This window comes from Rhinatrema bivittatum, chromosome 6 (assembly GCF_901001135.1).
Source record: "Rhinatrema bivittatum chromosome 6, aRhiBiv1.1, whole genome shotgun sequence".
Taxonomy (NCBI): Eukaryota; Metazoa; Chordata; class Amphibia; order Gymnophiona; family Rhinatrematidae; genus Rhinatrema; species Rhinatrema bivittatum.
In genome coordinates this window covers 235,169,179-235,192,964 of record NC_042620.1, presented here as the reverse complement: position 1 = coordinate 235,192,964, position 23,786 = coordinate 235,169,179, and the positions used below count along the sequence as shown (strand labels likewise).

The window sequence follows — 23,786 nt, the reverse complement described above, 5'->3', positions numbered from 1 at the left end:
AGAAAGGGTGAGCATTTGAAATATTCATGCTGGATACTCCGCAGAGATGATCCCGAACAGGTGTACAAGAGACAAGCAAAGAAATCTAAGACATAGTCTATGACTTCATTTTTCAAACGGTATTAACCGTAGGTCTCCTACTATTGGCATACAATTCAAGATGTAATTATATTATTGCATATTACAAAAAAACTAGAGCCAATTTTGCATTTTCACAGTCACATTCATGTTTAGCACATGGAAATGTATAAGAATTGACTAATTTCATTTCCGTAACATGACTTTTGTGAAAACTTCTTGCCCAGTGATATGCGTGCATGGTATAAAATACGGTTCCTGCACACACATGCACATGTGATTTTCATATCTGCATGTGCATGTGGGTGGGTTGGGACGCACGTGCACAGAGAAGAGAATTTTACAATACTGGCCCGGCCATTTCTAAAATGCGCTCGGTGCATGTATGACCCAGCCACATGCGCACCCCCCAGTTTTAGCGTGCGCAGGCCATCGAAAATTTGGTATTTAGTGTATTTATCTCACGTCTTTTCATGGTAGCTCAAGGTAAGTTACCTTCAGGTACTGTAGATATTTTTGTTGTACCTCTTTTGGGCAGGAACTTGAAAGGCAAAATGCAAATAAATACATATGATGCTAGCTGAGGACCGCAAGACCCACCTAATTTGTTCAAATTTCATTCCAGTTTGATTGCTTGACATACTGTAGAAGCCCCAAGTCTGCATGAAAATCATAGCTCATCCAGGCAAATTACCACTGCTTATGTATAGAAATGTTTACATCTTACAGGATACAATTTAGATTGAGGTTATATATAATACTTTAATATTTATTATCATACATGTTTCCGGAGATTACACAATTCCAGTTTATGGCTGAAATGGAAAGACCCACCCCAAGAAACATGCAGTGAAACAAAATAAAAATGCTCCTTCCTGTAATGTTTGCTTAATTATATGATTCAGAGAAATTCTATGGCTTTGATTACACTTAAATAACATTTGCATCCTCTTTATCCTCCACTGCTTCAGATTCATATGCTTATTAACTCCCATTTTTGGGATTGGCAGGAAAATTAAGTGAACCACGCAACAATGGACAGCACAGTAGAGCACACATGCATGTAGTGCTAGGGTCTAGTTCCTGAGCTTCCTAGATTTAAGTTTTCCTGACATACTTATAGATCAAGGCTGACACTTCGGGCTAGAGATAGGTAGAAGGAAACGCTTTCAACTTTCTTGAGTACTGGACACTCTACCACATTAGCTTTAGTGATGCTGAAGTCTAGCAGTAAGCCACCATCTTTCTGAGCTTCTAGATGCAACACTATATTGCTGCATATATTCAGTATGGTGTAATGGATACTAGAGTGGAAATCCGCCTAATGATGGAGATAAAAATCCCATATGCAATGCCTAGACCAGCCTAATTTCTGCACTGGCAGATAGAACCTCTTGAAGCATGCCTTTGATGGGGTGAAGAAAACCAAAGGGAGCATAGCTAATGACATTAAAAACTGTAGAGTAATTATAGTGAATTTACATTGTTAAGCCCATTGCTTACAAAATGCTAATGTGCATATGCACTTGAGCAATTTGGAAAAAGCTGACTGCAGACTGATCTGAGTACTTGCTAGCTTTAAAGTTTCACTAATTATAATCCCCTACCATCTTTTTCACCAATTACAACATGATTCAGTGGAGGAGACAGAATAGCAATGCATCCATTCCCTTAGAAGCCGTATTTGAAGAGGAAGCTAGATAAACATATATGATGTGGGAGGATGTAATATGAGAAAGGGCAGAGTTTGGTGGGTGGGAGAGATCACTGGGCATGTATTTCAAACTTATTAACATATCTCATTTGGGCATTGAGCATTCCAAGAAACAAAATGCACACTAAAAATCAGTGTGCACTTTGAGAGCAAAATTAATATTATCAGGTATGAAAGAAGAAACAGGAAGGGACAATCAAAGCAGTATAACAGAAAGCAGTACAGGAGTAAAGAGAAGGTGTTTTCAGTTTGGATAGAAGGTGGTAATACTGAAGTCAGATTTTTGACTGTCAGTGACAGAAGTCCATGGATTTCGATTGGCCAGCCCAGTGGTTATGGGTACCTGCCCTGTCATCAGTTTCTGATAATGATGCTTCAAACCACAAAGGTGAGCCTGCCCCACCTGTTTGTGATTTATAATTGTCTCTTTAAGCAGGATGCAGGATTACAAAACTAAGCAAGATCTGGGTGTGGGAACACAAAATAAATAAGGAATTAATTAGTCTGTCATAATGATTTGGAACTGTGTGAACTTCCCTGCGAAGTGGGTACAATGTTATCAATCATCAGTTCTTAGAAGTTGATAGTGCACCTTGAAACAAATATTTATATATAACATTTTTTTTAGAAAGACCCAGAAACTCTTAAGCTATGTTTCTTTTTTGTTTTTTTGTAAAAGTTAGCTATGTCTTACTAATGTTAGCATGCAATTTGTAAGCATCAAGATATATGCAATATTACACAGTAATCTGCTGATGTATAGGAAGTGGAGATAATATTATTTTAAGATTTAATAACATGCTCAGAACTGTTGAACATAGTCTGATGTTCTTGCAGCTGATGAAGATTCATGGCTGGCTGACATTCTCAAGCTCTGTAGAACCTGAAAGCAAACAGGAAAAGGCAAATACACACATTGAGTATGCAAACATAAAACCCCATGTTGCTCAAGACACAGGATACCAGGTAATTCCATATCAGATTAAGGGTCAGCCCATGCGACTCCTGCTTTTAAACTCCTCCTTCCCCAGCTGTATTCACTGAATTGCATAAATAAACCAGGAGAAATGGGGTGCCTAACTGCAAAAGTAAGTTTAAAATTTTCAACTGCACCAATCCAGCTGATTTCTATGCACCAGGTAATTCTCTGGACTGTGATGGAATATTAGATTGCTTTGTAACTAAATATATACATAAGCAGTGTTGAGCTATGGCATAAGGTCTGCATATTACTGGCATACCAGCAGAACACCCTTTTTTAATGTGGTTAAAAGTATGCACATTCTCAGGAGACTGAAAATCCACTACTGTGGAGTCAGCAAATCTCCCCATGTAACTCCTTATTTTATATGCATAGATCTCGCCTAAGCATTATTATTTGACTTATTGATCATGGCAGATTACAATAAATTCATTCATAAGTAAAAAAGTATTCAAGATATAAATAACAAATCATAAAATCACTTAAAATAATCCATAATATTCCATCTGCATAAATCATAATGGATTACAGTAAAACATTCATAATAATATGTAACATTAAAATACCTATGACACATAAAAACATAAAACAATACAATGTTGTTCAATCAATGTTCTGCCAGTTCAAAACAAAAATTAACAGAACCCTATTAAGTCCATAAAGGCTTAGCCTGTTTCTTATGACACTGAGTCATTGGAAACCCTAATCAGTACTGCACCAAAATCTAGCCCTGAACTACTTGATTTCTGTTCCTCATTTGCTTATTTTCATTATCACTGTCAGTAATATTTGTAATGTAATATTACACATTATGACATTTGAAGGCCATTTTGCTACATTTATGATTTAACTAGGTCTGGAAAAGTACAGGTAGTAGAATCAGCACACTGTGGGGGTCTGATTCACAAAGCTTTTTTCCCCCCCCATACACAGGCTGATGCAATATCGTGCACTCAGGCTAGTGCAAAGGTTAGCCCACGGCAGGACGCACATCCATAACCCCTGATGCAATAAGGAGATCAGCGCATCCAAAACGTGTATCCAAACCAGCATGTAGCTAATAGCGCTCATCACATGTAAATGCCATGTTGATGAGGCTATTTGCTATTATCCCCCAATGTAAAAAATAACCGCGCGCCCGATGCGCATATTTTGACACCCAAAAATTAACGCCAGCCCCTGAGCTGGCATTATGTCTTAAGGAGCTTCAAAAGTTGAACAGAAAAGCAGAATATACTGCTTTTCTGTGGTTCCTCTGACTCAATATCATCGCAATATCAGAAAGCAGCTGTGATACTGTGAGCAAATTCCATAATATTTAGTTGCTTTCTATTTACAGACATGCACTGTCACTATATAAGGACATAAGAAGTTAGTACCTATGTATTTATTGGCGAAGACTAAAGTAATGAGATAAAATTCATTTCTCCTTTGAAGATCATTGACTTCTAGGATAAAGCCAAATCAAAAATGACATTTCCCCCACTGTGTCTATGGGAAAAGAATGTAATGAATTTTATCCTAAATCTTCCACTGCATTTCATCCCTATTGTTTGAACTGTTTTCTGTATGAATTGAATTTTGTTAAATTATGTTTTAAGATTGTTCACCTTTCTGATCAGGTTTGTATCTGCATGGAAGGTATATAAAAACTTTGAAATAAATAAATAAAGCAACAACCAAGCTATATTTTATTAGCGACAGTTCATCAACAATTATTATTATTATTTTAAGGGTAAGGGAAAATTAAGTTCCTTCACTTCCTGTACATTCATTCCAACTAGAATCTTGTTTTCATTTTGATGGGGGTGAGGGAAAGCTGAAGGTGATGAGAAATGGACCATTATACATGTTCATTATTTACCCTCTTCCCATCGCTCCTAGGTGTGGAGTGTGGCTCCCTCACCGCAACTTCCTGTAAACAAGCCGCTGAACCAGCCAGTGCGACTGATCAAGGCTACCTCTCTCCGAGAGCAAGCAATACAGGTTCCACAGTGTTTTCAGTGCCACCTTGTTTAAGAAGTGGGAGCTCATCTTAGGGTTGAGAAACGGGGTCTCCAGCACTACTGCTGCGCTATAAAATTGATCCCTTCAGCTAATATGTTAAGCCCAGAGTTTTCGTACCAACCTAGAAGAGTTTTTCATAGCAGCTCTGACAGTGGACCACATCCCGATGAATGAATATGCTGTCAATCAGATCTCCCATGGGCTTGTGGCATATTCCACACTACACAGACAAGAAAATACCAGATTAATGATGCAGCCTAAATTTTCCCTTTGTATACTGTACATTTTTAAGAGACCGAATCTATAATGAATGCCAGTTCTTGGGCTTGTAGGTTAGTGATCAGGAATCCAGAGCTATGCTCTATGGTCAGCTTAACTTACTCTATATTTTAAAAGGCTATTTACTAACAGAGGCCCACGCTTTCATTCCAAACACACCTCCTTTCCAGCTGCTCCCCCCAAAACCTTCCTCTCTACTGCTACGGTTTCGATTTACTAAGGCTTTACTCCTATTCTCAGTCTATGGGAACAAAGCCTAACAAACCAAGCTCCACCATTGCTACATTTCCCCCTTTTGGCTAGAAGGAAAGAACGTGCATTCTCTTCTGGGAATGCGGTTTGGGTTATACAACTCCAAATATACTTTTGTCTAAGTTCTGATCAATTGTGATTCATTTTGCCAGCTAGTCCGCATCCTTTTCACGAATATGTTGTCAGGAAGTGCTCTAAGCATAATTAGAAAGTTCCATTATTATTATTATTATCTGCAGTATTTTAATACTCCCATTCCAGCTTTTGCTATGATTTCAGTCACACCCGAACTGCTAAGAAGCCCTCAGCTATAGCTTTCCGGTATAAGCTGAATAGCTTGTCAAACTTTCCATTCTGAAATTATTTTTTAGAGCAGTATCATAATACAAACATATGCTTCCACAAAGTACAATGCTGCTATAGACTGCTCTCTGTTTGCTCACTGTTCCCTGCCTCGGGGCAGCCTTCTATCATCAGCTGGATTGCCTCCACATCACATGCAAACTTGTCATAGAAACACACCTGCTAGTGTTTCATGGTAACAAAAAGGGTCACGTTACAGACAGCTCTGTGGTGGTTATTTACATGTAACTAGGCCCCATCCCTGAAAGACTCGCCCAGATAGTCTGGACAGGAGTCGTGAACATCTTTACTATTTCCTAGAGCACCCTCTGGTGCCCTATGACCTTTGCTAACAACTTTATTGACACAGCTTTTAAATGAACATAACACATGCTGAACTACCGAACATTATACTGTACAGCACCCAGAGAGGATAACTTTCAGAACTGCTTGTGTGCGCCCATTTACCTGTGTATATGGATGCATGCAAAGTTGCTACTGTATTTTATAACCTGCATGGAAATCATATGCGCAGGTTACAAAATACAAGTACAGATGCGTAAACAAATGCTCATGTGAGCCGTGCATAAGAACATAAGAATATGCCACACTGGGTCAGACGAAGAGTCCATCAAGCCCAGCATCCTGTTTCCAACAGTGGCCAATCCAGGCCATAAGAACCTGGCAAGTACCCAAAAAGTAAGTCTATTCCATGTATACCGTTGCTAGTAACAGCGGTGGTTATTATCTAAGTCAATTTAATTAATAGCAGGAAATGGACTTCTCCTCCTCCTCCTGCGCAAGTTCAGACATCCAGATAAGTCAGAAAAGCACTATTTAGATAGACAAGTAGCGCTTTTCAGTCTTATCTGGCTACGTAGTGTGCACGCATACCCGCGTATATCGGCATGTGGGCAAGGATACGCTAGAATTTTTAATCATGCATGCACTTACACACATTTGTTTTAAACTGCACCAACAGCACGCAAGTATGCTCCTAATTTTTAGAGGCTACTCGAGCACAGCTAGCGCGTGGGTGTCTTCAATAGGACCATGTCAGCTTTCATCAGCATATGTCAGCAAATTTTAAAACAGGCTCGTGCAAGGCACATTCCCAGTTTTCCAATGTCCGCCAGTTTGTTAATAGCGAGGTCTTTCAGAGCCCTCTGGTTCTTCATCCTGCATGCCCCCCAGTTGGCTCGGATCCCTCACCCTGTCCTCTAAGCAGTACAACTCGAGATCTACAGACTTGTTCCTCATCAGGAGCAGCAATAACGTTATGGGGATATCTAGTGTATATGCACTGTGGGTTTTGTTTATAAAATTTGGAGTTATGTATGTATGTCTTGGTCCCATCCTAGAACATCCATGCTCCGCCCCTTATTCCTCAAGCACACACGGATACATATGCGCGTATTTTGCGGCCTTTTAAAATTTGCATTGCTCACGCGTGGCCCGCATACACGCAAATGTGGATATTTTTTGCGCGAGCAATGCTTTAAAAATCGTCCTGTATGGAAGGGTAATTTTCAATGCCATTTCTGAAAGTAAAACAGTGCTTTATCTGTGGAAATAGCTTTTTATTAAATTGCTTGCCCGATAAGTGGGCAAACGTATGCGCATATGGCTTATTTGCACATACATTTAGCCATAGTTAGCAGAGGTGTTCCCAGGGCTGGAAATGGGGAGGGCTTTGGCTTGTGCATATACTTTTGCATTTTCAAAAGCATGCCCTTAAATTTTCCCCCATACAACTATGTGCACACATTAGCAGGTGTAAATGTGTGTAGGTCGTTTAAGTGGGGATAATTTTCCAAGGGAAAGTACGTGCATATTTTCCCTTTGCAAACTGATGGAAAGTGTGCAGGTAATTGCCTTAAAAATCTGTGCAAGCTGTTAGAAAATGACCCTCCAGTGCACAGCAGGGCACAATGTCTCCTAAGTAAGGTACTGATTTTGCGGAAATAAAGCTCTTTACCTTGAAGCAGTATTCATGGCAGTAAATATTAAGATGCTCCAGGATGATCTTAGCACAGTCTCTAATTTCACGACCACAATATGTGCAGGGACCTTCATCCGACCTGCAGAGAGGAACAGGAAAGGAAAGCGAGCATAAAGGTATTGGAAAGCCAGGCAGGGAGTAATCTTGTTGCATGAAGGTGAGGTTCACAATGCTATGTTTTGTTAGGTTTTTAATTTTGCAGCAGGCAATGGACTTTTACTTTCAAAGTTACTGGTAAAAAGGTACTGTTGTCTTGTAACAGGTGTAATGAAATAATGCAGTCTCCTCTTTCTTTAGCAAGGGACATCAGAATCATGTACAAGTTCTGGAAATCTTTCCTTAAAAGGGGGATTTTTCTGCCCTAGCACAATGTATCATCTTGCCCTTTCTAATGAAGAAAAGAGGGTAACAAGCCCCAGCATGATTGTAATGAAAAATAAACAGGAAGGTCATCATCCAGTTCATAGTTGTATAAAGGTAATACTGCTGCTGGGATGTAGCCTTACCTCCTCGGTGCGCTGCTGTACAGAGAGCTAAAGTTACTATTGTAGGATACTCTTTCTATGTCATCAGAGAAATTGCCTCCGCTGCTACTAACAGAGAGGAAAGGGAAATGATCATTAAATGCTGACAAAGGAAAATGAATTGAGAAAAAAATTTCCTGTGACTTAAGAAGCTATTATAAAAATCTATTTTATTGGATACATTTGTAAATCCACATTGGGAGACAGCTAGTCCAGGTAAATTATCTGGGCAAACCTTGGTTGGAAGCTAGTCTCAGTGTACATTTCTAACACACATCTTTGTATAGGCAATACAATTTATAATAACAAACCAGATTCCTGATTTAAACTCCATTGACTTTTAAACCAAATGCCTACCATTTTTTTGATGTTTTCTGGATCAGCGGACATAGGTTTGAGCACTTAATGGTCAGGTTACAAGTCCGAGTTTTTATTACAGACTCATACATTTTTTAAATGTTTGCCACCATCAATATAAAAGGAGCTGGGGAAAATGAAGGGACTGCCAGGGATGGATTTAGGATTTTGCTCTCTCCCACCTTCAGTAAGGGGCTGTTCTCTGCTGAATGAGATTCAACAAGGGAAGGCAGCAAATCTTAGCCATCCTGCTGCCCCTAAATGTTTGCCGCCCTAGGCACAAACATCATGGGTGCCTATCGACAAATCCAGGGCTGGAGACTGCTAAGATTCAGAGCCTTGAAGTATAAAAAAAAGTTTGTTTTTTAATTTCTCTAGTATCCTCAGGGTGCCTCAACTTTAAGGGCCAGATTTTCAGAGGATTTACGCGTGTAACCGGGCATACGCGCGCCGAGCATATTTTCAAAAGGCTCGGCGACGCGCGTAAAGCCCCGGGACGCGTGTAAGTCCTGGGGTTTGCAAAAAGGGGCGGGGAGGGGTGGTCTGGGGGCATGGTCAGAGGCTTCCGCACGGCCGCTGTGCCGGGGATCGCGCGCCGGCAATTGGCCGGCGAGCGCGACTTACTTCAGCCCCAGGGCTGAAATAAGTTTTGTAACAAAAAAAAAAAAGAAGACGAAAAAGGTAGGGGGGAAAGGGCGGGGGAGGTATGGGGGAAGGGAAGGGAAGGTGGGGTGGGGGGTAGGGGAAGGCGGCGCGGCTCGGAGCGGGCTCGGCGCGCGCAAAGTGCACAACTGTGCACCCCCTTGCGCGCGCCGGGTAGCGTGCGCGCATGTAAACCTGTGCGCACCTTTTAAAATCTACCCCTAATTGTACCTAGCTGGTAGTGAAGAGTGGTGTGTGTGTAAAATGTGTCTTGGTGTTACTTCGAAAGATTGCCATAGTCTGCCTACTCTAGATAATGCATACAAAACGTGCTCGTGTGCGTTTTGTTCTTTTAGCCGGTGTTTGGATGCTGATATTACTGACCGAGCATCTCCCTTTAGAATGCATTTATTTTCTTGGCATCTTACAGAGAGACATGCAAAGATTTCCTGTCCCGCTTGCCTCTGACTGCTCGCACGTGACAGTTCCGCCAGACAATAAAGTCAAGAATCTTTCTCACCTGTTGTAGACTGGAGAGGAAGGATTTCGGGAAGAAAGCTCACTGCTGTCCACATATTCCTTCACAAAGACTCCTCTGGAACTGAGAACCAGAAATAAGCAATAGAAACATTCCTATCGGAACTACAAGCCTAGAGAGAGAGAACCTGAAAGGGCGTGCGGGGGGGGGGGGGAGGGGCAGGTTTCTGTTAGTGGGGGACAAGAAAATCTCTCGAAGCGTTTGTCGTGTTTTGCATGTTTGCATGTGATGTACTTGGAAGGTGCAGGAAGCTGGAACCCGTCTTGCGATCCTGTCATTTGAGATCTTGGATACAGTAAACCATAAGACATTCAATAACCGCTTAGGTTTTCAATTGAAAAGTCCCCTAAATCGAGCAGGTCAGATTTTGACCGGTTAGATTCACTGCGGCTAGGTTCCTTGGCTAAACTTTGCCAGTTAGTGCTGAAAATTAGGCACTAACCGACTATGTCTTCTTTAAAAAAAAAACAAAAACCAAATACAGATCCAGGCTTACCACTCTTTAAATGTTTTTAAAAAAGTCATCCCCTCATCCAACCAGATCCCTCTCTCATGAGCCACTTTTCAATTCTTGTTTTAATATCACTGGCCCAAGCACAGGCCTGATTCCCTCTCTCCTGATCCCCTTTTAAAAAATAAAAACATGTTCTCCACGGTGCCTTGATCGCTTCTGCTCCCACTTCCAAATTGCTAAAAGGACGTCCCCAAATGGCTATTTCCCACCTTTATCCTCCTGACCCCCATCTCACCCCAGTGCTCCCACAGCCCTGGAAAGGCCTCCTCCACAAGGCGGGAGGAGGACACAGATTTACCTCCATCTTGGCTTAATACTAAGTGCCAGTACAGCTGACGGCCGACTGGCACTTAATATTAATGAGTTCCCTTCACTTTCAAAAGGAGCCAATCCTCGTTAGGACTGGGAATCAGGAGGGAAGGGACTGGGGCACTGTCATGGGCCAAGAGGGGATCAGAAAGGAGAGGATCGGGAATCAGCAGGTTTTGGGGGGTTTTTTTGGATTGATGTTGGAGGAAGGATGGCCAGACATATTTAGGGCTTCTTTTGCAGCTCCATTTGGTCAGCAAGTTAGGAAGCTGGTGCTGAAAATCAGTGCTAGACATCTAATTTTCTCCCCTGCCCTAACCCCACCCCTGAGTCATCTCAGAATTTGACCTGCCAAATTTAGCTCCCTAGTGAAACTTAAGGTACCTAAATTTAGATGATTAGCCTGGCCAGTTTGCAAAGGTTTTGATCTAGCCTGCAACGTTTCTTCGAATACCGACCTCAAAGAAATCAGCAAGCATTAAGATTTTATATATATGTATATACCGTATTTTTCGCTCCATAAGACGCACTTTTTTTCCCCCAAAAGTGGGGGGAAAATGTATGTGCGTCTTATGGAGCGAATATAAAAAAAAAACAAAACTTCTAACAAACCCCCCCCCGCTCCTGACTCCCCCAAGACCTGCCGACTTAATTTACCGCAACCCCCCACCCTCCTGACCCCCCCAAGACCTGCCAAACGTCCCTGGTGGTCCACTGAGCGACCGCTATTGGTCGGTCTCAGTGACATAGTAAGGGCAAAGGGCCGTCGGCGCCATTTTGATTACTGGCAGCCGACGGCCCACGCCCAGGAGATCGTTCCCGGACCGCTCCTGGACCCCCGCTGGACCACCAGGGACGTTTGGCAGGTCTTGGGGGGGTCAGGAGGGTGGGGGGTTGCGGTAAATTAAGTCGGCAGGTCTTGGGGGGGAGTCAGGAGGGTGGGGGGTTGCGGTAAATTAAGTCGGCAGGTCTTGGGGGGTTGTGGTAAATTAAGTCGGCAGGTCTTGGGGGAGTCAGGAGGGTGGGGGGTTGTTAATTTAAAGTGTGGGATGGGGTTTTTTTTTAGGGGGGGGGGAGGGGTTCCCAGAGAAAAAAGTTTTCTGATCTGGGGAGTGGACCGAAATGGCCCTCCCCAGACCCGAAAACAAAATGGGGAGAAAAAAAAAAGCTATGCACTCCCCTAATTTGCTCCATAAGACGCCCAGACGCAGAGCCGGTTTAGCACAATTTTTTTTTTTTTTTTAAATTTTCCCCCTCTGAATCCTAGGTGCGTCTTATGGAGCGAAAAATACGGTGTATCATTTTTTTCCAGCAGTCTTCTATTTGTCTTATGTGCAGAAGCAGCAGCGTGACTGAAAGGGGTTGAGGAGCAAAGTGGTTTCTGCTTGAAAAGCTCAAGTGGCACATGGTGACGGCTAGTGACTTGGTGGCACAGAAACAAGTGAGGGCATCCAACCCCCAGGCCCTGCAGCTTTCCCCATCAGGAATGTATTGATGAAGCAGTACATGAAGGGGCTAGAATAGTAATGCTGTTCTAAAACAAGATCAAAGGATTTTGACTTTGCATTACGGCCGTTTTTCACACTTGCCTAAAGACTTATTTTTAAACACCAGATGTGTCAGTAATGCTCTGGTGTACAAAAGGTGATGCAGAACCAAGCTTTAAAACCAAATAATATTTGGCACATCCTAGCTCCTCTATGAGTTTCATTAAGTGACTCATTCATCTTCCAAGTTGCTTATAGTTCTTTCAGAGTCTTGCTAAATCTGGCCCCTAGCTGATACTGTTCCATGATGCCTGGGCCTCCCTGCCCCCCAGGCACTGTGAACGCTGCCTCTGCAGCATCCTTAGCACTGGTCAGCCTGGGAAATGGAAGACTTGATCCCAAAATCAAATCCAGGTTCTCCACAGGAAGAAGGGGTGGGGTTCTATTGTATGGCCATATTTAAAGTGATATTTAAAATGTTTTAGTTTTAATTTTGTGTGATGTAAAATGTGTACGGATTGTTTTATACGTATTTGAGTGTTGCTACTGCAACTCAATTTATTGTAAACCGCCTTGAAATGAACTTGAAAGTCGGTATATAAAGTGAAATAAATAAATAAATAAATAAATAAATCAATCAATCAATCCATAGCAGTGCCATTGAGCCGCTGGGCCAACCCTTACTGCAGATATTTTATTAACAAATATTACAGCCCATAAACACTATAGTCACTTACTATAGCAGGCGGCAACTGAGAAACAGTGTCTGTTTTAAAACTGATTCTAACTTTTTAAAAATAAAAGTTTAATGTGGGATTGCAATCGTGGCATTGTTCAAGCATAGTGCAGCAGGCTATGAGCCTGCTGTTCGATGGAGCCAGTTGGGCTCAGGCATGCCATGGAGGCAACAAACTTGAGAAGGAAGATGGATGTCGATGCTGAGGCAAACCCTTCTGGCCATCATGCAGTGCGCTGCATAAGAGTCAGAGAAGACTTTCCTCCGGCCTTTGGGGTTGCTGAGGGTTCCTGTGTGCTGGCCTAGGAATACCATCTGGGATGGGGGATTTAAACAGGGGAAAAAAATGGGGAAATGGGCCATGTTCCCACTACCGAAAGCTTGAAATAAAAAATATAAAAAAGGACTGATTTTTAGAATATTCTTAAAAACAAAAAAAATCTCTGATACCGTGCAGAAGACCAGGTTTCATTCCCAGGCCAGGATTCTGCTTTCTGGGCCAGCTGGGGATACTATAAAGGCATCATTCAGAGACCATGGGGAGGCAGGAGTCCCAGTCATTGCACAATGGCAACAACTATTGCCTGAACTTGAAACTCACAATTACAGGAGTCCAGAGGGAGCCCTGGTGCATGGTCCTTGGCTGAGGATTATCATTACCATGAATGGGCTAACGTGAGTTGGAAGAGGGATAAAATATAAAGGTAAAAAACCCGGAGTGACTGTGATTGACAACTCATGATGTCATTGCCCACTATACGCTGGTTCCTATTGGGCTGGAAGCCCAAGGAATAGAAGGAATCTATCGGTTCAAAAATCTAACCTCTGATAGCTGTTTTTAATAAGAAATGTGTGTAGTCAAGCCAATGTATGAACAGGCATTAGCCTTAACGCCTCTGTTAAATGCATGTTTATGCAAGAGTTAGCTAACATCCATGAACTGCAGCCATTAACACAGGGTCTGGGGCTCTTGCTGCGTCTCCCTCCTCTCCCAGGGCCCCTGGGACCTGTCCCCCACCCCTTCCCTCCCCCTCTGAACACACCAGAACTCCTCTGGGCCCAGAAGTCCACCAACCCACACTCACCCCAGGTCTGGCTTATGGGTTTTTGGGCCTGTGGGCAAGAAAGCCAGCTGAAGCTCTGTAAAGATTTAATTTTGATGACTTATACATGAGTCAGATATTTCCAATTTCAGTGTGCCCTATTCAAGAAACTGCAATGAAAATTCTGAATTATTTAATATTCTTTGGCAGAATTAGATATAGACAAGTGTTAAAATGCAAATAGAGCCACTTCACTGCAAAACCTTCACCCTCAAAATAATTTATTGCAAACTTTTGAGGTCCACAAAAGTGTGGGGGTCTCCTGGTTTGTCACTCTCTAAGGCAGCCACTGCTATCCTCCAAGATCTCTTAAAGACCTTCACCTGCAGGGAGAAGCTGGTTTGCCTCCAGTCAGGCACCAAACTGAAAATGGTTCCACTGACACCCTGACTCTCATATGCTTTCAAGAGAGGGCGACATGGTAAGAGGGGGTTTGGGGGTGACTAGGTGGGGGTTGGGTGGGTTCAGGCCCAGAGACCCTACAGTGTGTTTATGGAGGGTAGGGCTCCGTCCTAGAAACATTTTGGTGTGTTCAGGGGCATAGGAGAAGGGCCTGGAGTCCATCTTTGTCTTGGGGGCTGACAGAATAGGGTCCAGAGCCCCATCTTCAGGAGGGTAGAAGTATAGGGAGCACCTGGAGGCCCATCATATCTTTGGGGTATGGGGGTGTTCCCCTCATGCTTACCAGACCTTTCACCTTCTACAGTAAAGACAGGGAAAACTGGACTTCCCAATGCGGCATTTTTGTGTTGTGCAGCTCATTACCTTACTACACTGCGACTTAAAGCCTTCTTTAATGCCTGTATTAACATTGGCAGATAATGGGTGTTATTCATTGGTTTTAACACAAGTTAGTACAAAGATCCCTTAGTCTGCACTTTTCTTTCTTGCTGATTCTTATGAACATGAACTATGGAGAAGGAGAAAATGAGAGTGGATTATTTAGGAGTTATTCAATGGGTCGGATATTGAGGTGGCTTCTTACTTGGCATTTGGGTCAGGTTTGTTGTACTGTGTGGCTGATGGGCTCTCATAACGGGTCTCTCTCATGGTAGTGGTAGTGGTAGTGGTGGTTCTTTCTCTGGAACTTGTGGTAAACCTGAAAAGGAGGAAGAAAGGCACTTAGAAGTCTGTGCATTGATGGCTGAGTTGCAGTTCTGTCAGTCTTCTGGTCCTCTTGCAACTTTCTCAAAGCAGGAAGACTAGCAAAAATATTCAGTTGTCAGTTAAGACCAACCCATTAAAATTCACCTTCATCAATCTTAAGTTCAGTTTTGTTCCTGAGGAGATATGAGTGTCTGAAATATTTTAATGTTTCTCCAGCATAGTCATCCCCAGCTTTATGACTTCAGGCAAACCAGGTTGCAGCTGTGCTGATCTTTATCAGAGCCCTTGGCAAAGATCACACAAAGGGGCTGATGCAGCCGAGCGCACTGTTTAACCCATGGTTGGACTAGCGATGTGGACGTGCATACACAACCCCTTATGCTATAAGGGAATTAGCGCATCCAAAACGCATGTCCAACCCCCTAATAGCGCTCATCACACGACCATTTTTACACTCAGAAATTAACGCCAGCCCTTTCCCTCCCCCATCCTCTTGGCATCATCGCCTTTCCTTCCCTCCCACCCCTAGGCATCACCATATTCCCTTCTCCCCCCTCTCCATGCCCATCCCTTTTGGCATCATCACTTCCTTTTCCTTCCCTTCCCTTCCCTTCCCTCCCCTCCCCAACCCTGGAATCACCACGTTGCCTCCTCTCCCTCTCCCCAATCCCTTGGTACCATCTTTCCTTCCCCACTTTGGATTGCCTCCATCTGGCATGAGGGATCAGGCGAGCTGTGCTTCCTAACTGCTGCTGCCTCCTCCTCCTCCTCTGCTGGCTTGCCTCTGAAACCAGAATGGCATGAGGTGCCATAGTCTCGTGAGATTCACCGTCCCATGCAGTTCTGACTTCAGAGACAAGGTGGCAGAAGAGAAGTCAGAAGCAGGTTAAGGCATTGTTCACTGACTCCTTTTGTTGGCTAGAGGCTATCACACCCTGGATGGGGAGAAGAGAAAGATTAAGACTTTGCTGCCTGTGGTGGCAGCTGTTACCCAGCCCATTCTTGTCTCTGCAGGGGGCAGTAATTCACAGCTCACCCAGGGCTCCCCCCGTAGCACTGTAGTGTGCCACAGCATATCAGTTGGGGGACCTCTGATCTGATTAACAGTCCATTTACTTGGAGATGAAGCTGCTTCTTCCATTTACGCAATCACGATACAGTCTATAACATAGTAATGATGGCAGAAAAGGAACAGATGGCTTATCTAGTCTGCTCAGCAAGAATCTTATGATAGTATCTGTCACTCCATGCAGGATACCCCCATATTTCTCTCAAGGGTAGTAATTGTTGCTCCGTGCTGTTACTCTCAGGCCTTATGATAAGAGAAGTATTGTGGTTGTAATATTTACAATCAAAACAAGCAACTGTCAAACCCATAACAAATTACTGCTAGCAACATTTCTACTGGGTGAGGAGCCTTCTTGATAATTCAGACAATGCTGCTTGACGTTCTTTGCTTTGGACTTGGCCGTAGAAACCATCCTTTACTTTTCCCTTTATGTCTGCATGTCAGTAGCCCAGACTGTAAATGTCAAGGCTCCTGTTAGTTGTTGTCTGTATCCAGTTCCCCTTCCTCGCCCCACCCCTCTTGCTTCTCTGTTGTAGGATGTAATGCAATGGTTCTTCACCCAATCTTTGGGACACACCCAACCAGTCTGATTCTAAGGATCTCCCCAATGAATATGCATGAGATAGATTTGCACAGAATGGAGGCAGTGCATGAAAATCTATCTCATGCATATTCATTGTGGAGGTCCTGAAGACCAGACTGTCTGGATGTGTCCCGGGGTCTGGGGTGAGAATCACTGTCCTAATGAGCAGGCTTTGGGAGTTGCTATACCTTTTAGGACATCCCTTGCCACCTGAAATCCAGTATCTACATTGATCCTTTCCAGAACAACCCCCTTTCCTTCTTTCTTTTCTCCTGATGCACCTTGTTAGTGCTGACTCCTTTTCTCGATAATGTGCCATTTGGGCACGAATTACTCTGTCTAGAAAAATCAATGTGAAAGTCCTTCTCCCTAGTGATTCACAGTGGAATTTCTGCAAGGGTTCCAGATTGGTTTCTTGCAACCCAGAACTGGAATTTTCTTAAACTCAATCTCAGAGCTACCTTCCACTATGCTGGGAAACCTGTCATTCCTCCTTGGTCCTGGTCCTTAGTACCTTGAGATTAACAGGAATGGTAAGCTTTAGGCTTACTTTCCCCTCTGTAAACTAGTGGGAGAGGGAGAGAGCCTACATATCCCTGCAGCTACTTTTCAGTACCCAACAGCTCCCAACTCTCTATGTGGCACCCTAAGAAAACTGCCACAGATAGAGAAAGACTCCATTCTTTCTGATCCATTAAATCAGTGACTCTTCCAGAAACTGTTTGGCTGTTCTACATCTCCTCACTGGTACAGTACTTTTTTGGCATCCACCCAAAGAGATGCTCTTACAAACAGACTATGTCACTGCTTACTACTGCTAAAGAGGCATCTGCAAGCCTCAAGGTAGGTTTCACATCAACTTACTTTAATGTTTGTCATTCTCTTTCCCTGATTGTTTCCATCATGATTTCTGTGGATCGGTCTAAACAGAGTGTCTATTTAAGTCCTACTTATTTATACACCTATCGTTCCTTGTCATCTCAGGTATTAAATTTAAGGTATGCATGTGAAAAGATAGAGGACAGCATCCTAATTACATATGGTTGTTTGGGACAAGAATTATACTAGACATCACAGATCATTATATTCTTATTAATCAAAAAAAAGCTCAGATTTCAATGCTCAAGGGGATTCCAGTTACCAAGAATGGATTTTGTCTGAGGTCAGTACAGTGCATTGTATTGTGGGACATCTGGTTAGCACACTCCCAGGCTGATGCATTATCATTCGCTCAGGCTAGCACACAAGTTAAGCTGTGGTTGGATGCACATCCATAACCCCTGATGCAATAAGGGGATAAGTGCATCTAAAACGTGTGTCCAAATTAGAGATGTGATTTGGCCAAACCTTTTGGTTTAGCCTTTATCGGCCAGCTGCAGGAAATTTCGTTTTCCCGCGGTTCGGGCCGATTTTATTTCAACTGCCCCCCGGAACCGATGCCCGAAACCCGCCCCAACCCTGCAGATTTAAAAAAGCAACCCCCCCCAAACCCACCCCAACCCTTCAAATTTAATTAATTGCAACCCCCCACCTTCCTGACCCCCCCAAGACTTGCCCGACCCCCTACCCCAAGACTTACCGAAAGTCCCTGGTGGTCCAGCGGGGTCCCGGGAGCGATCTCCCCCTCTCGGGCTGTCGGCTGCCACTAATCAAAATGGCGCCAATGGTCCTTTGCCTTTACTGTGTGACAGGGCTATCAGTGCCATTGGCTGGCCTCTGTCACATGGTAGGAGCAATGGATGGCCGACGCCATCTTAAAAAATGGCGCGGACCATCCATTGCTCCTACCATGTGACAGGGGCCGACCAATGGCACCGAAAGCCCCTGTCACTCAGTTAGGGCAAAGGGCCATCGGCGCCATTTCGATTAGTGGCAGCTGATGGCCCTTAAAGGGGGAGATCACTCCCAGGACCCTGCTGGACCACCAGGGACTTTTGGCAAGTCTTGGGGGGTCGGGAGAGTGGGGGGTTGCAATTAATTAAATTTGAAGGGTTGGGTTTGGGGGTTTTTTTTTTAATGTGCCCTTTCTCCCCTCCCCAAAAACGATAAGAAAACCACATGAAATTTCGTGGGTTTTCTTATCGTTTCGTCGCCTCCCCGAAACGCGACGAAATAGGAAATATCGTCTCTATTTCCTATTTCGTCACAAAATGAATGCACATCCCTAGTCCAAATCAGTGCGTAGCTAACAGCACTTATCACATGTAAATGCCATGTTGATGAGGCTATTAGCTATTACCCCCCGATGTGCACATTTTAACCCTCAAACCCTCAAAAATTAACGCCAGCCCCAGAGCTGGCATTATGTCTTGAAGAGCCCCAAACGTCGAGCAGAAAAACAGAAAATACTGCTTTTCTGATATTAAGTCAGAGGATCCACAGAAAGCAGCAACATGGACAAAAAAAAAAGTCTTGACAGCAGTCATGTTCGGAAAACAAATGCCCAATCTTATGAGCATCCGTTTTCCTAACCCGTGCACAGCCACTTTTCCTGGGTGCCCAATGCTGAGGAGGCACTAGGGATGCACAATTTCCCCTAGCGCCTCCTTTTTAATGCAGCAACTCATTACCATACTGCATCGTGCCCCCGGGAGAGGTGGATGGGCGGCGTGTTAGGAAAGAGGACGCTCAATCATGAGCGCCCGTTTTTTTTGAACACCCATATTGCATCAGCCTGGGTGATGTTACTGTGCTCATAAGGATTTGTGATGATGTAGCTAGCACTCTAACCTTCTAGATTGATTCTGCTCTCTAGTCGTCTCTGAGCAGAATCTCATTGCAGTCCTAACCTGCTTACCTTGTGGAGGCTGGTCCTTTGTCATCATGATAGTCGGAGACCATGCTCCAGGGCTCAGTAGTGGAGGTCGTAGTGGTGACAACAGAACGTGAGCTGGATCTACCAAAGAAAGAGGAGAGCCCAGGATGAACTTTGTTAACCGACTGGTGGAAGTTATACTTGGAATCAATAAGCATCAAGAATCCTATTTTTTGTTTTGCTTTCAGTCATTCTGTCCATTTCATCTGCTGTTTGCAGAACAAAGATAAAGTTGTGCACTCATGGGTGTGCCCTCCGGTTATTTGTTTCAGCCACCTGGCAGTGCTCATTTAGTGCATTCAGATATCAGACATACTCCCTCCTGAAAGAGTGCTGCACACAGTTTAGGGAACAGGAAATTAAATTCACAGGTACAAGTAGATTGGTTCAGACATGCTTAGTTTGAATACAGGGAAGTGACAAACCATATTTTGATGCCTTATTGCCTCAATAAAGCAGGACAGGGTTACATTCCATTTTATTACATGAAAACATATGATCTAGATCTACTGAATGCAGACGTACATAGTAAAGACATCTAGAAAGAAGTATATTTTGCCTTCTTATGTTTTAATATGTTCTGGAAAAAAATAAATTTAGTATGGAAAACAATGATGCACACGTTTTTTGAGTCAAGCACAGAGGTAAAAAATATTGTTAAATAGTAAATGTGGAAGATTCAAGGCTTGGACTTAGACCTGCAGAGCATGGCTAACAAGAACATGGAAGTAGAGGAGAAGCCTAGCGGTTAGAGTAACAGCCTGAGAACTGGGGAAACCATGCTCAATTCCTGCTGATGTCACTTGGGCATGCTACTTTACTGCCCATTGCCTCAGACTGACATTATAAGCTGTCTGGGGGCAGGGGAATACTAGCTCTCCTTAAGCTACCAATAAAAAAAAAAAATGTGCTAAATCTTAAAAAAATATATAAATCTCATCGATATGCTCTGTGTTTTTTCACAAGCATGGGGAAATTATTTTCTAATCAGAAGCATTTTAGAACACTAGAACACACTACTGTAATTCGTCTGACACTAGAGAATGTGTCTTTTCTGTAGCTGCACCTACAATCTGCAACTCATTGCCCCAGTTTCTTCACTGCATGGAGTGTGTTAAATCTTTCAAAGCATTTCTTAAGACCACGTTATTCAAGTTTGCTCTTGATTGATTAATATGATAAGGAAGGCAGAGAATTTGAAAAGAAGCTTGCCATGGAAGCAAAAACTCATAATAAAAATGTTTTCAGTTAGATTCAAAGTAAAAAGCCTGTGAGGGAGTCGGTTGGACCGTTAGATGATCAAGGGGTAAAAAGGGGCACTTAGGGATGACAAAGTCATAGCAGAGAGATTAAATGAATCCTTTGCTTTGGTATTCACTGAGGAAGATGCCAGAATGATATTCAGAGGAAGTGAAACAAATCTCAGTGAACCTGGAAGATTACTAGGGCAAACTGACAAACTAAAGAGTAGTAAATCACCTGGACCAGATGGTATACTGAAAGAACTGAGAAATGATATTGCGGACCTACTATTGGAAATTTGTAAACTATCAGTAACATTGTCTATGATACCCAAAGACTGGAGGGTTGCCAATGTAACACCAATTTTTAAAAAGGGATCAAGGGGTGACTCAGGAAACTATAGACCAGTGAGTCTATTGTTGGTGCCGGGCAAAATGGTAGAAACTATCATGAAGAAAATTGTTTAACATATAGAAAGACAGAGTTTAATAGGACAAAGCTAACATGGATTTAGCCAAGGGATGTCTTGCCTCATAAATTTGCTATATTTTTTTGAAGGCATAAATAAACATGTGGATAAATGTGAGCCAGTTGTTATAGTATATCTGGATTTCCAGAAAGCATTTGACAAAGTCCCTCATGAGAGACTTCTTAGGAAATAAAAAAGTCATGGGATGGGGGAATTATCCTATTGTGGACTGCCAACCGGTTAGAAGATAGAAAACAGAGAGTAGGTTTAAGTGGTAAATTTTCCCAATAGAGAAAGATGAATGGTGGAGTGCCCCAGGGATCTGTTCTGGGAACACTGCTTTTTAATATATTTATAAATGACCTAGAAATGGGAATAAAAAGTGAGGAGGTAAAATTTGTTGATGACAAAAAATTATTCAAAGTTGCTAAATCATAAGAGGATTGTGAGAAAATGCAAGAGAACATTGCAAAACTGGGAGACTGGACATGCAAATGGCAAATGAAATTTAATGTGGCAAGTGCAAAGTGATGCACTTAGGAAAGAGTAACCCACATTATGGCTACAAAATGCAAGATTCCACATTAGGAGTCACCATTCAGGAAAAGGATTTAGGTGTCATCACTGAAATTACTTTGAAACTTTCTACTCAATAGCAATAGTAGCCAAGAAAGCAAATAGAATGCTAGGGATTATTAAGAAAGGAATGGAGAAAAAAAACCAGAGAATATCATAATGCCTCTGAATTGCTCCATAGTGTGACCTCATCTTGAATATTGTATGCAGTTCTGGTCACTTTATCTGAAGAAAAATATAGCAGAATTAGAAAAGGTACAGAGAAGGGCTACCAAGATGATAAAGGGGATGGAACATTTCCCCTATGAAGAAAAGCTTTACAAGTCTTCTCTTCTCTCCATCACCTCCATGGGGAGGCTCCTTGCATCCACTACCCTCTCTGTAAAGGAATATTTCCTTAGATTATTACTGAGTTTACCCCCTTTCACCCTCAATCTAGAGCCTCCTTTCCATTGAAAACGGCCCGCCTCCTGCTCATGGAAACCTTGGAGGTATTTAAATGTCTCTGTCATATCAGGTCTTTAAATTTGTCCCCGTATGCTTCAGGTCGAAGGCCATTGACCATTTTAGTCAGGGGTGACCAACTCCGGTCCTCGAGAAACACAAACAGATGTGGTTTTCAAGATATCCATAATGAATATACATGAGACAGAAACTGCATTTAATGGATTTGATACATACAAATCCATCTCATGCATATTCATTGCGGATATCCTGAAAACCAGGCCTGTTTGTGCTCATGAGGACCGGTTTTGGCCACCCCTGATTTTAGTAGTCACCCTCTGATCCAGCTCCTGTCGTTTTATAGCGTTTTGAAGGGGTGGTCTCTAAAACTGTACACATTATTCCAAATGAGGTCTTAGCAGGGATCACTCCCCTTTTTCTGCTGACCATTCCTCTCCTTATGCAGCCAAGCATCTTTCTGGCTTTTGTTGTTGCTTTATAAATCTACTTGACCTCCTTAACATCATCCCACTCTTCTTTCACATTTAGAAGAATTCCACCTTTTATACTGTACCTCTCCCTTGGACCTTTGCACCCTAAACGCATAACCCTGCATTTTTTAGCATTGAATCTTAGCTGCCACACCCTAGACCATTCCTTGAGCTTCACTAAATCCCTCTGCATATTTTCCTCACCTTCCTGCCTGTCTACCATAGAATTTATCATCAATCTCAAGTCAAGAGGCCTTCTAGTTCATGTCTTCAAACATTTAGTCACTTTCTTTCAGTAAATGCTTACAAGAATATGGTGTGGTTTTGGAAACAATTACTAAAAGTCAGCAGTTCCAGTCAAATTACTATGCACACCTGCTAAGTTAGCAAAAGTAAGAACTACGGTATGTACATGTTTCTTATCCAATGCCTTTCTATTCTTTGGTATCCTGGATGTTTTGTTGTTCTGAAAGGCTATATGCACTTGGGATGATGCTGTTATTTCTGTCCCACTATTTTATGATACCTTTCTCTGGATCAGTTATTTTTCTGAACCAAAATAAACATAAGCCCCTCCCCCCCTTTCCAAAAACAAAAGAAAACAAAACAGGGGGAGCCTCCCAAGCCTTTGGACCCCCACCCCTACCCTGTAAAAGGTGTCAGCCCCCACTTACCCCATCCGAGGGATTCCAGGTCAATAAAAGGGGCAGGAGGGGCCCTGAGACCAGCACCATCGTGATGTCATCATTGTGCACCTCAGGGCTGGCTGGTGCCATTTTATTATATGGCCATATGTTTCTACAGCCAGACAGAAAAATGGTACTGGCTGGTCTTGAAACCGGTGCCATTTTACAGGCACTATGGCGCCGATCTCAGGACTGAATGGCACCATATTAAAGGGACAACCAAGGGGCAAGAGGCATGGGCATCCCTCCTGCTCCTTTTACTGACCTGGACCCCCCCCCCCACACACACATACACACAAACTGGGTAAGTGGGGGCCAAGGTGGTTCCCAGTCCTGGGGGGAGGGGGCAGGGGTTGGAGGGTCCTGGGCCACTTTGTTCTGGGGGAGGGCTTGGCCAGCCACTTTTTTTGTGGCATCCCTAGGGTGGTCTCTAGAAAG

General features: G+C 43.1%; 1 protein-coding gene across 13 annotated transcripts in view; it reads right to left on the bottom strand.

Annotated features, from left to right (window-relative positions):
• Positions 1-820: 820 nt before the first annotated feature.
• ZNF185 (zinc finger protein 185 with LIM domain) overlaps positions 821-23,786 on the bottom strand; it is a 220,858-nt gene continuing 197,892 nt past the window's right edge. For 12 of the 13 annotated variants that reach the window (XM_029606612.1, XM_029606618.1, XM_029606617.1 and 9 more), the window contains 7 exons: positions 19,423-19,521; positions 14,852-14,965; positions 9,700-9,780; positions 8,163-8,249; positions 7,633-7,735; positions 4,903-5,001; positions 821-2,675 (listed from right to left, as the gene is read on the bottom strand). In XM_029606612.1, the coding sequence (XP_029462472.1) occupies positions 4,903-5,001; positions 7,633-7,735; positions 8,163-8,249; positions 9,700-9,780; positions 14,852-14,965; positions 19,423-19,521 (583 nt within the window). In that variant the 3' untranslated portion in view covers positions 821-2,675. The remainder of the gene's footprint in view (positions 2,676-4,902; positions 5,002-7,632; positions 7,736-8,162; positions 8,250-9,699; positions 9,781-14,851; positions 14,966-19,422; positions 19,522-23,786) is intronic. The other variant, XM_029606614.1, reaches the window with a different exon arrangement.